This window comes from Hemitrygon akajei, unplaced genomic scaffold (assembly GCF_048418815.1).
Source record: "Hemitrygon akajei unplaced genomic scaffold, sHemAka1.3 Scf000099, whole genome shotgun sequence".
Taxonomy (NCBI): Eukaryota; Metazoa; Chordata; class Chondrichthyes; order Myliobatiformes; family Dasyatidae; genus Hemitrygon; species Hemitrygon akajei.
The window spans coordinates 1,600,674-1,617,924 of record NW_027331985.1 but is presented as its reverse complement, the minus strand read 5'-3'; the positions used below and the strand labels follow the sequence as shown (position 1 = coordinate 1,617,924).

The window sequence follows — 17,251 nt, the reverse complement described above, 5'->3', positions numbered from 1 at the left end:
CACATCTGTTTTCGCAGGTTGTAAACTGTTCACAATACACCAAGAGCGATCTCACCAATGCGTTTTAAAGCCACAGTGCCACATCCTTGTTCTGATATGCTAACATTACAGTTGTCATCCTTAATCAACACAATCTGCAAGCAAACCTTTAGGGACTCCTGCTCAAGGACTCCCAAATACCTATGCACCTCTGATTTTTGAATTTTCTCCCATTTATTTATTTTTCTCTACGCCCTTATTCCTTCCACCAATTGTACATGACCGTACATTTACATACACTGTACATTTCCGTACATTTCATCCACGACTTCGTTGTCCGTTCTCCAAACCTATCGAAGTCATTTTGCAGACTGCAGCTTTGCTCTAAACTATCTGTCTCTTATCTGTATCAACTGCAAAGTTCTGTGGATGCTGGGAATCCAAGCAACACAAACACAAAATGCTGGAGGAACCTAGGAGGCCAGGCAGCATATATGGGAAATAGTAAACAGTCGACGTTTCAGGCCGAGACCCTTCGTCAGGACTGGGGGAAAAAAAGATGAGACGTCAGAGGAAGAAGTGTGGGGGTGAAAAGGGTAGAAGAAGTGGTCGGTGATGGGTGAAACTGCGAGAGGGGGAGTAGTGAAGGGGAAAAAAACATAGGATTTTATTTCCTTAACGATACTCGAAAAATCATTGCTAATGCCTCCACATCTCTTCAGCCACCTCTTTCAGATCTCTGGGGTGTACACCATCTGATCCAGGGAACCTATTTACCTTCAGACCATCTCTGTTTCCCAAGAACCTTCTCCCGAGTAACGTAACTTCACACATTCAGTCCACTGACATCTGGTACTTCCATATTCCTGCCGGGGTCTTCGAGAGATAAGAGTGATGTACAATACTTATTCAGTTCATCTGCCATCACCTTACACCCCCAGCCCATTACTACCTCTCCAGCATCATTTTTCAGTGGTTCGATATCCGTTTCCGCCTTTCTTTTACACTATAATTACCTGAAGAAACATTTGGTATCCTCTTTAATATTACCGGCTAGCTCACTTAAGTGTTCCATCTTTTCCTTCTTAATTGTTTTAGTTGCATTCTGTTGGTTTTTAAAATCTTCCCAATCCTCCTACATACTAGTGATTTTTGCTCTATGCCCTCTCCTTGGTTTTTATGTTTTCTTTGGTTTCTCTTATCAGCCACTGTTTTGTCACCTTAGCTTTAGAATCCTACTTCCTCTTTGTGATGCATAGAGATTTGAGGGGCGAAGAACATCTCAGACAGAACTGCAGTCAGCTCGACTTCTTCGCTCTGCAGAGAATTCAAGGGAAACCTCTTCGCCCACAGAGTGGTGACTATTTGGAACTCATTCACAGGGACAGTGAGAGGTGAACAACAGGGGAGGATTTGAAAGATCTGCTGTGGAACAGAATCACTGGCAGGGTCCAGCCGGCCTGAGTTGACTCTCTGCTGTACACTAGGTGTGTTATAAATTCACTAAGTACCGGAGACAGTGTTCAATATAGAACGGATTTATTTGTCACAGATCTAGTCCCATTAAAGGTGAATATGCAGCAGAAGAAACCGTTCTCATGCCTGGTGACCCGGGTGTGGTGAGCAGCACCAATAATTGCAGAGTTCAGCACCGACAGTCACTCTCGAAATTGCATTCAGCAACACTGATGGATAAATATTCAGCATGCAGCTTATTGAAACTTTCTCCCAGTGTGAACCGGTAGTGTGTGGTAAGTGTAACACGCTGTAAGGTTTCACTGCTGAAGTAACGGCCTCTCTGTAATGTTTCACTGCTGAGGTAATGGTTTCTCTGTAGCAGCAATGTTTAGCTTACGACTAGAGGAAGTAGGGCTTTCCAGTGTGGGGCTGTCCAATGACAGAAATATTCTTTTTTGTGAGTCTGGAAGAGAGATTTTCACGGTTTTTTGGCTGGGGAGAGATGAGAAGACGTGAATGAAGAGAGCGGGCCCTTTTTCTTTTCTTTCAGTTTCTTTACTAACCCTATAGTCAAAGTAAGAATTATAGAGCTCAATCGCTTAACTGCATATTGTGTATCGTTTGTTACTTCGGGGTACTGGTCTGTAACATGGGACACATCACACAGCATTCACCCAAATGAGATTTCTTAAGTTTGGTCGGGCTGGAGGTGTGGGGGGGCGGGTGGCTATCACCCCGTATATTAAACTGCTCTACCCAGTGTGAAGTCGCTGGTGTCTCTGTAGTTGAGATGACCAAGTGAATCCCTTCCCACACATTGAAGCCTGAGTTATTCTTCTCCGTCCAGTCTACGCCGTAGGCTCTACGTAGCCGCGTACCCGACGCTGCACCCTGGGCTGTACCGTATGCCGTAGCCTAACGCGCACATTCCTAAAAATGCAACTACGCATCGCAGCGACGCAGACTGCAAGAACTGTGATTGGTCCACTTGGTAGCAGCCAGTTTCCTTTTCTTTTTCAATCTTTTTATTACGTTTCAAATTTAATAAGCATAGCAATAATATAATGATACAAAGAGATTGGGATTACATTAATGTCGGTTATCATGTAAAAGCACAGATTCCAAATGACAAATATAGTTTAACCTCCCAATCTCATAGCAACTAATCATGAAAGAGATATCATATAAGGAGAAAAAAATCGTAAACTAGAAAAAAACACTAAACTAAAAAAAACAGACAAAATTGGGCTGTCATATTACAACGGCTGAAATTATTTGGCGTTAACTCCGCTCCTCTGAACATGAACAAAAACTTATTACACAAGATTCGGAAAGGGTCAACTTACATAATATGAAAAAATTGAATAAATGGCCTCAAAGTCTCTTCAGATTCAACCGAAGGAACCACAGTACCACTCCTAATTTTTTCCAAGTTTAGACATGCTATGGTTTGGGAAAACCATTCAAATGTAGTAGGGAGATTGGAATCTTTCCATTTAAGTAAAGTAGATCTGATGGTTATTAATGTAACAAATGCAATTAGACGACAAGCTGACGAGGATAAATGACTATAGTCTATCACCGGTCCTCCAAAAATTGCGGTAATAGGATGTGGTTGTAAATCAATACACAGAACTACTGAGATAATATCTCAAAATACCCTTCCAATATTTTTTTTAGAAGAGGACTTATCCTTGGACATACGAGCCCGATGAACCACCTTAAATTGCATGAAGGCATGTCTGACACACACTGAAGAGGTATTTTCTAGTTCCAGAACTTTCTCCCATTTCTGTATAGGTAAAGGTATCCCAAGTTATCTTTCCCACTCATTCTTAATTTTATCAGAAGTATCTAAGCGTATTTTCATAATTAAATCTAAATAAATGATATTAAACTCTTCTGATCTGGATTTAAACTTATTTTTTTCCGTAACTTCAATTTGATGTGATATCAGAACGGAAGGCAAAATAACCTTCAAAGGTTTCTAATCTGTAAATATCTGAAAAAGAGTGATCCAGGCAAATTATTTTTTATTAGAAAACTGTTCAAAAGCCATAAAAGATTATCCATAAATAAATCACGAAAACATGATATTCCCTTTGTTTTCCATAAAAGAAAAGCTTGATCAATTCTAAATGGTTGAAAGAAAAAAATAGATGTCATAGAACTTGACAGTATATATTTATTTGGTCCAAAAAATTGCCAACATTGAAACCATATTCCTATTGTATGCTTAATTATTGGAATTACCATTTGCTTATTAAATTTAGTAAGTGCAAAGGAAAGCACAGCCCGTAAAATAGAAGCCAATGAAAACTTCGGTCGAGACTCCCGCTCAAGGTTCATCCAACTCTTGTGTGCAAAACGTTAAATATCGAATATTAATTCCCAATAATAAAATCTAGGATCCGGCAAAACCAAGCCGCCTTCCTTTTTTTGATTTCTGTAAATATTTCTAATATAACCTGGGATTTCTATTCTGCCATGTATATGCAGAAATTTTAGAATCAATAGTATATAAAAAAGTTAGAGATAAAAATTGATACCGCCTGAAATAGGTACTGATATTTAGGTAAAATAATCCTCTTAATAGCATTAATGGAGCCAATCAAGGATAAGGATAATGGGGACCATTTAGTAAACAATTGTTTAGCATGATCAATTAAGGGTAAACATTAACTTTAAATAAATCGTTGTGCTTCTTAGTAATTTTAACACCCAAATAAATAAAATAATCAGCAAGCAATCTAAATGGTGACTGTCTATAAATTGAGACTTGCATATTTAATGGAGAAAGCAGACTTTTATTAAGATTCAGGTTATAAGCAGAAAAACTACTAAACTGAGCAAGTTGTGTTATTACTGCAGGAATGGATTTCTCTGGATTAGAAATATATAGCGAAAGGTCATCTGCATATAGTGATACTTTACGCGTCCCATTCCCATGAGTAACACCAAATATACTGGGTGAATCACGAATAGCAATTGCCAAGGTCTCCAGGCTAATATCTGATAGTAAGGGTTTCAAAGGACAGCCTTGACTAGTACCTTGGAAAAGCCTAAAGAAAGGGGATCTCTGATCATTAGTGAAACAGAAGCCAAAGATATATGTTATATCAATTGGATCCAAGATATAAATTTTGGACTAAAATTAAGTTTCTCAAGAATTTTAAACAAATATTCCCATTCAAATGTATCAAACGCCTTCTCGGCATCGAGCGAGAAAACACGTTCTGGAGTCTTAGATAAAGTAGTCTATACAATGTTCATTAACCTCCAAACATTACAATGTGTATAATAATTTTTAATAAATCCTGTCTGATGCTTGGAGACAATTTGTGGCAATATCTTCACCCATCTAATTGCTAATATTTGAGAAAGGATTTTAGATTCAACATTCTCAAAGATATCACAAATCTGATGCACATTCAGTGAGATTTTTATCATTTTTAGGAATTAAATAAATAGATGCTTCATAAAAAGTTTGTGGTAACTTACATACAAATAAAGCATCTTTAAAAATTTTTACCTAACCAGGGAGAAAGTAAATCGGAAAAAGATTTTAAAAATTCAGCTGTATACTCATCCCGACCACGTGCTTTACCAGAATTCAATGAATAAATTGCATTCTTTATTTCCTCTTCAGTAATGGGTGTGTCTAATACTAAACGTTCATCAACTGATAATTTCAGAATATTTAATTTCCTTAAAAATTCATGCATTATGGTAGAATCATCAGGAAATTCTGATTGGTATAAATTGGTATAAAATTCTTGAAAAAAATTAATTTCATCATGGTCAACCGTCAAAGTACCATCCGTTTACGAACCCTATTAATCTGAAGTTTTGCCAAAGCAGCTTTTAATTGGTTAGCCAATAATTTACCTAATATGTCACCAAATATATAAAATGACCCTTAGTTTTAAGTAACTGATTTTCAATCGGGGATGTTAATAACAAATGATGTTGCATCTGAAGTTCAACTCTCTCTTTATAAAGCTTCAAATTGGGAGCAATAGAATATTTTCTATCAATTTCTTTAATCTTATCAACCAATGTACGTATTTCATTATTAATTTGATTCTTCAATCCAGCAGAGTGTGAAATAATTTACCCTCGGATATATGTTTTAAAGGCATCACGTGATATCCCACTGAAAATTTCTTCCGTTGAGTTAGTTGAAAAGAAAAAGGCAATCTGTCCTTTAATGAAATTAATAAAATTTAAGCCCTGAAGTAAAATAGAGTTGAACCGCCATTGTTTAGTACCAAAGGTTACATCAGTTAACTTAACTGATAATTTCAAAGGTGCATGATCGGAAATGGCAATTGTATCATATTCACAGGCAGTGACAAATGAAACTAATCGAGAATCAATAAAGATGTAAAGGAATCTAGAGTAATTATGATATACATGAGAAAAAAGAGAACTCTTTTTCATTAGGATGTAAAAACCTCCTAATTTCTAAAATTCCAGAGTCAACTAAGAAGGAATTAATAAAAATAGCAGATTTGTTTGTAAGTACCTGATTAGGCACAGACTTATCCATCATACGTTTCAGACAACAATTAAAATCTCCACCCATTATTACCATATATTCATTTAAATTGGGAAGAAATGCAAAAAAGTGCTTAAGGAATTCAGGATAGTCAGTATTAAGTGCATAAATATTAACCAAAACTAATTTATTGTTATAAAGTTAACCGGTGTTTAATAGAAGTCTATCATATTGGTCTGAAATTGTATCATAGTGAACAAATGAAATCTAGGAGTCTATATAAAAAAAAGAAACACCTTTCACCTTAGTCGATGAGTTAGAGTGAAACTGTTGGCATTTCCAAAACCTAAATAAGTGCTGATTATCCTCCTTACTCACATGTCTTCTGCGCAAAAATAATCTGAGCATTCAGTCTATGAAAAACTCTAAAAATCTTCTTCCATTTAATTGGATGATTCAAACCGTTCGTATTCCATGAAACAAAATTAATAATGACAAAATTAATTAATAATATCCATTTTCCTTAAATAAACAATGTAGTATGTAAAGGGTTAACCACAATGCATAGGAAACTCACGAATCAGGAGGAGGGAAAATAGTTTAAAGAGGAAACGGAAGTTACGACAATACAGACATTTTTGTAGTTTCAATTCAGCCCAAAAGAAAAATACTAGACTAAAAATAGCCCTACCACCCCACCCACAAAGACCGAACACCTGGCCAATAGACAGCCAGACAACTATCTAAGAACCTCCCTACCCCCGTCTCCCTTGAGGCAGATCTCCAAATTTAAAAAAATAAAAAACAAACCACCCATAGTCAAAATATTACAAGAGGAATGTCAAGCAGATGTTAGAGAAAAACAGCCAATTGCAGACCATTTTAAAAGAAAAGGTCTTAAAAAATGACACAAAATACAATCTTAATAATATTTCAAGAAAAAGGAAATAATCAGCATATCAAAGTCATAATGATTTTCAAAAGCAAACAATTAAAAATAAAAAAAGTAAAACAATGAAGGAAAAAGAAAGAAACTTTAACATGGAAACATCATAAACATCCGAATGTCAAAACACAGTACAACTGTAATCAACCCAAGGGCAAAGTTCTAAAGTGTCCAAATCTATAAGCTGGCTGTTAACTAATAAACCAGATACACACAGACATAAAGGAATGGTAAATTTCAGAGACATCCAAGCTCAAATGTTGATCTTCAAAACATTAGACATCTGCGTTCAAGCTTACCTCTTTGAGAAATTGTTTTGCTTCATTCACGGATTTAAAGCATTTGAATGATTTATTGGGCAGAGCAACCCTTAGGTGAAAGGGATATAACAATGCTGGACAAAGATTCCTCTGATATAATTCTGACATCACCATTTTAAAATGCAATCTTTCTTGCATCACCTCAGGACAAAAATCTTCAACAAAATGAAACTGAAGATTCTCATGCTCAGTAACTCCTTTCTGATGAGCAATCCGAATGAAGTGCTCCTTAGTATTCACATTGTGACATCGAAGAATTACATGACGTGGTTTTGGTTTCAGCGCCCGATGAGTGCGGTTGAGTGCAGGAAGGGAAGAAAATACCTCCGAGCCAAAGACCTCCATTAAGAATTTTTAAGATAGTACACAGGGCCCATATGTCCAAAGATAAATTGGCACATATTTTTTCCTAATATAAGCCCTATTTGTGACAGATGTAACACAAAAGTGGCTACTCTGACTCAACTGTTTTGTTCATGTGTTAAGTTTAAATAATTTTTGGTGGGATGTGTTTGGAATATTATCTAAAGTTATAGATGCGGATGTTCAACGTAATCCACTTACAGCAATTTTTGGGATTATTCCAGAGGAAGCATTTTATCTATTTGATTTTGACATTATATGCTGTTTATATGTTTTTTTATATTATCTACTTGTTAAACTCCTCTTCCAATTTGTATATTCTTTATTTGGAAACCAATAAAAAAGATTGAAAAATGCTCTTAGATGAAGCATTGAGAAAAAAACTGAGTAAGATCCCGGCTCTCAATGTCCTCACTGAGTCTATTATTCACAAATTCAGTCTGTGGCTTCGACTCTCCAAATCAGTAATCTTGATTTTGTTCTGCTCCAGGGTTTGAGTGGTTGAACTTCATTTCATTTCCAAAGAATTCAATTTGCGATCTCTCTGTTTCCCAGCTTTAATAAACTCTGAAATTTGCCGCTGCTGTTTTTCGTTCTTCTTTTCAAGTGTTGCCAATATACCTTCGCTCTCCTTTAACCATAATTCCAAGGTAATAAATCTTTTATCAAGTTCTTCATCCAAAAGATTCTAGATAGCCAGTAAAGTAAGTTGCAACTTTTTAGGCTGTTCAAAGACATCTTCTTTCTTTCCATTTTCACTGCCTTCTTCCTCTGTAAGCCATTTCAGTCGATTAAAATTCAAATTCAAACATATAAAAGTGTTATAAACACTTTGATAAAGATATTAAAGGGGTGGTAAGTAAATTTAAAATGAACGGAGCAAAGCTGGAATGCAACCTACTCCATGTAGCGCCTCCATGAGAGTCCTTCGCCTAATGTAGCCTAACGCGCACATTCCCAAAAATGTAGCTACACGTCACGGCAACACAGACTGCAGGTACTGTGATTGGTCCACTTGGCAGCAGCCAGTTTCCTCCTGTGCATTTCCTGTTGCTTTGAAGTTGGAAGGTGGACTACATCAAGGAGAGGTTAGGTGAGGTAGTCAGAAAATATGTACATGTGCACGACTCTTCATTGGCAGACAATAAAAACTTGAAAATGGCATCAAAATCGTGCAAAGAAATTTCCACCAACATTGCTTTGGACATCGCGGACTGCACAAAGTAATGGGAAAAACTGCTCATTTTTCTGCGTTGCAGTAATTTCAATAGAAGTAACACTTCTGCAACATTATTAGCTCCAACTCCAACAAGACGTAGTCAGCAGTCGCCATTTTTCCCAACTCAACATGAGTCAATTCAACACAGTAGCACAGAACCCCAACACCAACTAGCGTTTTGGCAGAGCGACGCAGACACACGAACTCACAAGTAGAAATGCTCACAATGGCATAGCGTCTATGCAGAGGTATAATTCAGGCTTCAGCAGGTGAACGGCTTCTCCCCAGTATGAACTGACCGGTGTGCTTGTAGGTGGGAGGACTGAGTGAATCCCTTCCCACAGTCTGAGCAGGTGAACGGCCTCTCTCCAGTGTGAACTCTCTGATGTAACTTCAGTTTAGATGACAGAGTGAATCCCTTCCCACAGTCCGAACAGGTGAACGGCCGCTCCCCGGTGTGAACTCTCCAATGTACCTTCAGTTCAGATGACCGAGTGAATCCCTTCCCACAGTCTGAGCAGGTGAACGGTCGTTCCCCAGTGTGAACTCGCTGATGTACCTTCAGTTTGCATGATTGAATGAATCCCTTCCCACATTCTGAACAGATGAAAGGCCGCTCCCCAGTGTGAACTCTCCAATGTACCTTCAGTTCAGATGACCGAGTGAATCCCTTCCCACAGTCTGAGCAGGTGAACGGTCGTTCCCCAGTGTGAACTCGCTGATGTACCTTCAGATTGCATGATTGAATGAATCCCTTCCCACATTCTGAGCAGATGAAAGGCCGCTCCCCAGTGTGTACTCTCTGATGTACCTTCAGTTTAGATGACTCAGTGAATCGCTTCCCACAGTCTGAACAGGTGAACGGCCGCTCCCCGGTGTGAAGCCGCTGGTGAACCAGTAGGGTGTATGACTGAGTGAATCCCTTCCCACAGTCTGAGCAGGTGAACGGCCTCTCCCCAGTGTGAACTGACTGGTGGCTCAGTAGCTGAGATGACTGAGTGAATCCCTTACCACATTCTGAGCAGGTGAACGGCCTCTCCCCAGTGTGAACTGACCTGTGTGCTCGTAGCTGGGCTGACTGTGTGAATCTCTTCCCACAATCTGAGCAGGTGAATGGTCGCTCTCCACTGTGAATTCGCTGATGTATTTTCAGTTTAAATGACTGAGTGAATCCTTTCCCACAGTCTGAGCAGGTGAACGGCCTCTCTCCAGTGTGAACTCGCTGATGTACCTTCAGATTGCATGACAGAATGAATCCCTTCCCACAGTCTGAGCAGGTGAACGGCCACTCCCCAGTGTGAACTTTCTGATGTAGCTTCAGAAAAGATGACCGAGTGAATCCCTTCCCACAGTCTGAGCAGGTGAATGGCCTCTCCCCAGTGTGAACTCGCTGATGTTTCTTCAGATCAGATGAGCAAGTGAATCCCTTCCCACAGTCTGAGCAGGTGAACGGCCTCTCCCCAGTGTGAACTCGCTGATGATTCTGTAGGTGGGATGACTGAGTGAATCCCTTCCCACAGTGTGAGCAGGTGAATGGCCTCTCCCCAGTGTGAACTCGCTGATGTACCTTCAGATTAGATGAATGAGTGAACCCCTTCCCACAGTCTGAGCAGGTGAACGGCCACTCCCTGGTGTGAACTCGCTGATGAGCCATTAGGTCATATGACCGAGTGAATCCTTCACCACAAATTCAGCAGATGACCAGCCTCTGCCCAGTGTGAACTGACTGGTGTGTCCACAGGTGGAAAGACCGACTGAATCCCTTCCCACACACAGGATAGGTGAATGGCCTTGCCCTTTAGATGAAATGTCCAACTGTATCTATTCCCACTGTCTGAGCAGATGAATGGGTTCCCCACCTGTTTGAAATGACGGGCGTGCCAGTCGGTCAGATGATCGAGTGAATCCCTCCCCACAGTCTGAGCAGGAAGGATGATTGTGTGAATCTCTTGCTCCTCTTCTTAAGTATCTGGACAGAGACAGCAAAACTGGTGTGTTGTGTTCGGGATTCCCGTAGACAAATTCCTTGTCATTTTTAACCTGTAAAAAGATTTACAAAATCCATCGATGGGTGTAGGACAACATTTCAGATGAGATCACTTGAGTTGTCAAGGTGTGATATGACATCACACTGTTACAGTGAGGTTGAACCGAAGTTGGTGAGAGAAACTATCTCCTGACTGGGCACAGTGCTGGGATGGATGGATGGATGGATGGATGGATGGATGGATGGATACTTTATTCATCCCCATGGGGAAATTCAACATTTTTTTCCAATGCCCCATACACTTGTTGTAGCAAAACTAATTACATACAATACTTAACTCAGTAAAAATATGATATGCATCTAAATCACTCTCTCAAAAAGCATTAATAATAGCTTTTAAAAAGTTCTTAAGTCCTGGCGGTTGAATTGTAAAGCCTAATGGCATTTGGGAGTATTGACCTCTTCATCCTGTCTGAGGAGCATTGCATCGATAGCAACCTGTCGCTGAAACTGCTTCTCTGTCTCTGGATGGTGCTATGTAGAGGATGTTCAGGGTTTTCCATAATTGACCGTAGCCTACTCAGCGCCCTTCGCTCAGCTACCGATGTTAAACTATCCAGTACTTTGCCCACGACAGAGCCCGCCTTCCTTAGCAGCTTATTAAGACGTGAGGCGTCCCTCTTCTTAATGCTGCCTCCCCAACACGCCACCACAAAGAAGAGGGCGCTCTCCACAACTGACCTATAGAACATCTTCAGCATCTCACTACAGACATTGAATGACGCCAACCTTCTAAGGAAGTACAGTCGACTCTGTGCCTTCCTGCACAAGGCATCTGTGTTGGCAGTCCAGTCTAGCTTCTCGTCTAACTGTACTCCCAGATACTTGTAGGTCTTAACCTGCTCCACACATTCTCCATTAATGATCACTGGCTGCATATGAGGCCTAGATCTCCTAAAGTCCACCACCATCTCCTTGGTCTTGGTGATATTGAGACGCAGGTAGTTTGAGTTGCACCATATCACAAAGTCCATATCACCATATCTGGAATGATCATCAAACTGTCTGATGTTCTTCCTGTCTCTCTAAGAATGGGGCATTTCTGCCATCGTCAATTTGTGACTTGGCTCAGTTTGACTCTCTCCATTGGTATTATTCCCTGTTCCCACTGAGCTGCCTGGCCCCACAGTAACTGAAACACTCTCACCGAAAAAGCCGGCAGTGCATTCCATGCACCCACCAGTCTCTGTGTAGAAAACTTACCCCGACATCCCCTTGGTATCTATTTCCAAGCACCTGAAAAGTCTGCTCCCTCGTGTTAGACATTTCAGCCCTGGGAAAAATCCTCTGGCTATCCACACGATCAATACTCCTCATCATCTTATACACCTAACAAAGTTCTAAACATAAACACGGAAATTATACATTGCTTTGAGGATTTGTTGGACGTATACAAAATGATGAGGGAGAAGATTGGGTAAATAAATGCAAGCAGCTTTTTCCACTGAGGGTGGGTGGGATGACAACCAGAGGTCAGGGGTAAGTGGGGAAGGTGAAAATTTAATGGGAACATGTGGAAAAGCTCTTTACTGAAATGGTTGTGAGAGTGTGGAATGAGATGCCAGCACAAGTGGTGAATATGAGCTCGGTTTCACCGTTTAAAAGAAGTTTGGATGTGAGCCTGGATGGTAGGGGTATGGATTTTTTATAAAAAGGGCCCAAAGGATATCGGGAACCAAATTCACCACAACCACAAACTGTTCCTGCCGCTACAATCCAGGAACCGGTACCACAGCAAAAGGACCAACAGGTTCCGGGACATCACCTTCCACCAAGCCATCAGACTGATTAATTGATTTCTATGCTTTCTTGACTGTCCTATATACAAACTAATTATTATAAATCAATTTCAATTACACATTGCACATTTAGACAGTAATGTAACGTAAATATTTCTACTCCTCATCCATATGAAGGATGTGCATAATAAAGTCAATTCAATTCACCATCTCCACTATCTGTTCTGTCTTTCTGGCTCCCATCCCCCCTACAACTTACTTAAACCATATCAGCCCCAACCCCCACTACCTCTAGTAAGCCTTACCACTAAGATATTAGTTGCCTGTTGTTCTGTTCCCCTAACTAACAAATCCACTTATCAGCCCTTTGACTTTCCTCCCCCCAACAGTTTCCAAAGTGTTCCACTTGTTGTTGTCCGGGCATGGCCATTGGAGTACTCTGCGATGGCTATTTAACCTCATTCTCCTTCCTGACTCTCACCCAGTTTCCAGTGTCCTGCACCTTGGGTGTAACTCACCTCTCTTCATGTCATATCTTTCACCCCCTCCTACTGCTGGATGATCTGGAATTCACCCATTTCAAGATCCAACACCTTAAAGTGCAGGGTTACAAGCTGAAGCTGGATGCACATCTTGTAGGTGAGGGCATCAGGGACACTGGAGGTCTCCCCTCATTCCCTCCAATATTCCCTCTAATTTGTAATAACCAGTGTGCACTTGAATCTTGTACTGTGCATTTTTTACCCAGTGACAACATGTGCACAGTGAATTTTATATAGAGATATATTCATTTTCACAGCTGGCAAATCACGGTCGATAGGAACTTTGATCTCCTCTGGGTTCGATCGAGTTCATCTGCACTCTCACACAACCTATGTAGCAGGCCTGTAATGGGTAATGAAGGATTTTCTCACCAAAGCTTTTGCATATTGTCCATATGTGGTTTGCTTGCTAAATTACACTTTAAAAAGTCAGATTTCCAAATATCACTCCACTTCTTCCCACTTGCAAATTCTCCAGCAACTTTAGCAACACCACATGCACACAGGTAACACCAGTTTATGGACTCTACATAAACATTTCCCCTGAACCCTCCCCCAGATGACTGACGGTGGTGAACTCAGTGATGGCAATGCCAATGAATATGAAGGGAAGGGCAGTAGTCTGTCTCACTGGAGTCTGGCACATTTGTGATGTGAAAGCTACTTGTTGCCCAGGGCAAAGGTGCTTTATATCATTACGTACCCAGAGAGGATGGGACAAAACATGTTCTCACCAGTAGAAAAGTCCAGAGCAAGAGGAGGTAGAACAAGCAACACACACAAAATGCTGGAGGAACTCAGCAGGTCGGGCAGCATCTATGGAAAAGAGTACTAATGCTGAATTCCTCCAGCATTTTGTGTGTGTTGCTAGGATTTCCAGCATCTGCAGATTTTCTCTTGTTAGTGATTAGAGGTAAAACAAAGGCGATTTTCTCAACTGGTGATGTAAGATTTTGTTCCCTTTCTCCGAGTTCCTAATCCTTGCATTTAGATAGCTGGAGCTCAGCTCTGTCTGAGAGATCCATCGGTTCCCATTCCCTCTTCAGCTGGAGCACCCCGGGGCCCGTGTACGGATCATGGGGTTGAGAGAGAGGGGAGAGAACAGGACTGTCCGGGATTGCGGGTCACGGTGTCCGAAATTCACAGGAATTATTCCGAAGTTGACGTTTAAGATAAAAACATGGAGAATCGCTCTTACCTGCAACCGACATTTTCAAAGCCTTCTGTGTACTGCGCGCATGCGTGAAACTCAGGGACGTCCTCAGCCTGACGCCTGTGTATTTCCTCGGCGCTTTAGCGCCGGCGAAATTCTTAACGCATGGCCCTATGGGTAATCACGGTGCCATTAACCATTTCTGCAAGCACCGGTTCAATGTCCATACCTCATGTTTTTTCGTGTGTATAGAAAAATCTGCAGCTGTTTTAACGCAGAAAGCGGCTCCCATAAGCAATATACTCAATATCAACGTGTATCTAATGCCAAAGTAAAATGCAGATATAAAACACAGGAGATTCTGCAGTTGCTGGAAATACAGAGACGCACACACACAAAATGCTGGAGGAACTCTGCAGTTCAGGCAGCAACTAAGTGGTGGAGTACACAGGCTAGGCATGCTGAAGGGGATCTGCCTAAACGTTGTCTATTTATTCCTCTCCACAATTGTTGCCTGACTGTTGATTTCCATCAGTATTTTGCAGAAATTAACCACCTTTTTTTTGTTCAACCGGTTTCCAAATGCTTCTTTCACTTTTAACCACATCGTGCTGGTCTTATTCGTCCTCCTCCTCTGGACCCCATCTCCCTCTGGAGCCCCTGACTCAGGCTGGCAAATCTTTGGTTTATGACTCTGCACCATCGAAGATTCACTCGCTAGTCTGCTGTCAGACTTTAGAGGTGCATTGAATTGCGAGACCGCAGGTTCTTTTACTGAGAGAGATCGAGAGAGAGAGGACGTCAAAACCACAGAGAGCTCATCGTCTTATTCACCCTGGAGAAAATCATGCAGGTGTATGAATTTCAGCCCAGGGCTGAAATGGCTAACACAAGGGGGAATAGGTTTAAGCTGCTTGGAAGTAGGTACAGGGGAGGTGTCATTCATAGGTTTTTATAAGCAAAGAGTGGTGTGTGTGTGGAATGCACTGACAGCAACAGTGACAGAGCCGGATACAATAGGGTCTTTTAAGAGACTCTCAGATAGGTACATGGAGCTTAGGAAAATAGGTGGCTATGTGGTAGGGTAATTCTAAGCAGTTTCTAGAGTAAGTTACATGGTCGGCACAGCAATGTGGGCCAAAGCATCTGTAATGTGTTGTAGATGTCTATGTTTCTATGAAATTTACGGGAAATCTCCTATCCCATGGAGAGGTGACTAGTTGCAACCTGTCATCTCAGGGAGAGTGAGAGGGGAATGGCAGGGATAGATTTTCATATACTGATATGGAACAGAAACATGGGCAGGGACAAGATGGGCCGAGTGGCGTTTCTTGTGTACATTGTGAGTGTGGTAGACACAGTAAGTACCTGAGACACGGGATTTGACAAAGAACTGATTTATCTTTCACAGATCCACAATATTAAACGCCAGACTAGTTTAAGGCTAACATCGGTAGAACAGACTCCTCCAATGCTCAGTGACCAGGGTTCAGTCCCGGGTGCGATGAGCAGCCACAAGAACTGCAGAATCTGACAGTAACAGTCCCTCATGAACCTGCAGCTGCCTTCAGTCACCGTGATGGTTAAACATTTAACACGGAGCTGATTTGAACTTCCTCCCTGATGTCGGAGCGCTCAGACAGAAGATGGAAAAAAAGAAGGAAAAAAAAGATAATAAAGTTGTTTGCACAGTTAGGGATAAACAGAGAGGAAGAGGTGGAGAGTTTCTTAAATGTATCTATTTTAATGCTAGGAGCATTGTAAGAAAGGTAGATAATGTAGATGAGCTTAGAGCATGGATTGATAACTGGAAATATGATGTTGTATTTATTAGAGAAACATGGTAGCAGGAGGGGTGTGATTGGCAACTAAATATTCCTGGATTTCGTTGCTTCAGGTGTGATAGAATTGGAGGGGCAGGAGTTGCATTGCTTGTCTGAGAAAATATTACAGCAGTGCTTTGACAGGATAGATTACAGGGCTCGTCTAGGGAGCCTTTTTTGGTGGAATTCAGGAATGGGAAAGGTGTAGTGACACTTATAGAGTGGTATCATAGACCACCTAATCGGGAGCGAGAATTGGAGGAGCAAATTTGTAAGGAGATAGCAGATACTTGTAGTAAGCACAAGGTTGTGATTGTGGGAGATTTTAATATTCCACACATAGAAACATAAAAAATAGATGCAGGAGTAGGCCAAAGTGAATAACGTCACATTTATCCACATTAAATTGCATCTGCCTTGAATTTGCCCACTCACCTAACCTAGCCAAGTCACCCTGCATCCTCTTAGCATCCTCCTCACAGCTAACACTGCCGCCCAGCTTCGTGTCATCCGCAATCTTGGAGATCCTGCATTTAATTGCCTCGTCTAAATCATTGATAAATATTGTAAACAACTGGGGTCCCAGCACTGAGCCTTGTGGTACCCCACTAGTCATTGCCTTCCATTCTGAAAAGGTCCCGTTTACTCCCACTCTTTGCTTCCTGTCTGCCAACCAATTCTCTATCCACATCAATACCATACCCCCAATACTGTGTGCTTTAAGTTTACACACTAATCTCCTGTGTGGGACCTTGTCAAAAGCCTTTTGAAAATCTAAATATACCACATCTACTGGCTCTCCCCTATCCACTCTACTAGTTTCATCTTCAAAAAATTCTATTAAGATTCATCAGACATGATTTTCCTTTCACAAATCCACGCTGATTTTGTCGGATGATTTGACCTCTTTCCAAATGTGCTATTATCACATCTTTGATAACCGACTCAAGCACTTTCCCCATAACCGATGTCAGGCTAACCCATCTATAATTCCCCGGTTTCTCTCTCCCTCCTGTTTTAAAAAGTGGGGTCACATTAGCCACCTTCCAATCCTCAGGAACTAATCCAGAATCTAAGGAGTTTTGAAAAATTATCACTAATGCATTCACTATTTCTTGGGCTACTTCCTTAAGCACTCTGGGATGAAGACCATCTTGCCCT

General features: G+C 40.9%; 2 protein-coding genes across 2 annotated transcripts in view; both read right to left on the bottom strand.

Moving 5' to 3' along the window:
• Positions 1–17,251, bottom strand: part of LOC140723054 (NACHT, LRR and PYD domains-containing protein 12-like) — an 868,270-nt gene that overhangs the window by 415,830 nt on the left and 435,189 nt on the right. The gene's annotated exons all lie outside the window — the stretch shown is intronic.
• LOC140723044 (uncharacterized) lies at positions 8,911–14,381 on the bottom strand. The gene is made up of 2 exons (XM_073037664.1): positions 14,313–14,381; positions 8,911–10,826 (listed from the first exon to the last, which is right to left on the bottom strand). Exon 2 carries the CDS (start codon positions 10,438–10,440, stop codon positions 9,049–9,051), a length of 1,392 nt encoding a protein of 463 aa, XP_072893765.1. The 5' UTR covers positions 10,441–10,826; positions 14,313–14,381; the 3' UTR covers positions 8,911–9,048.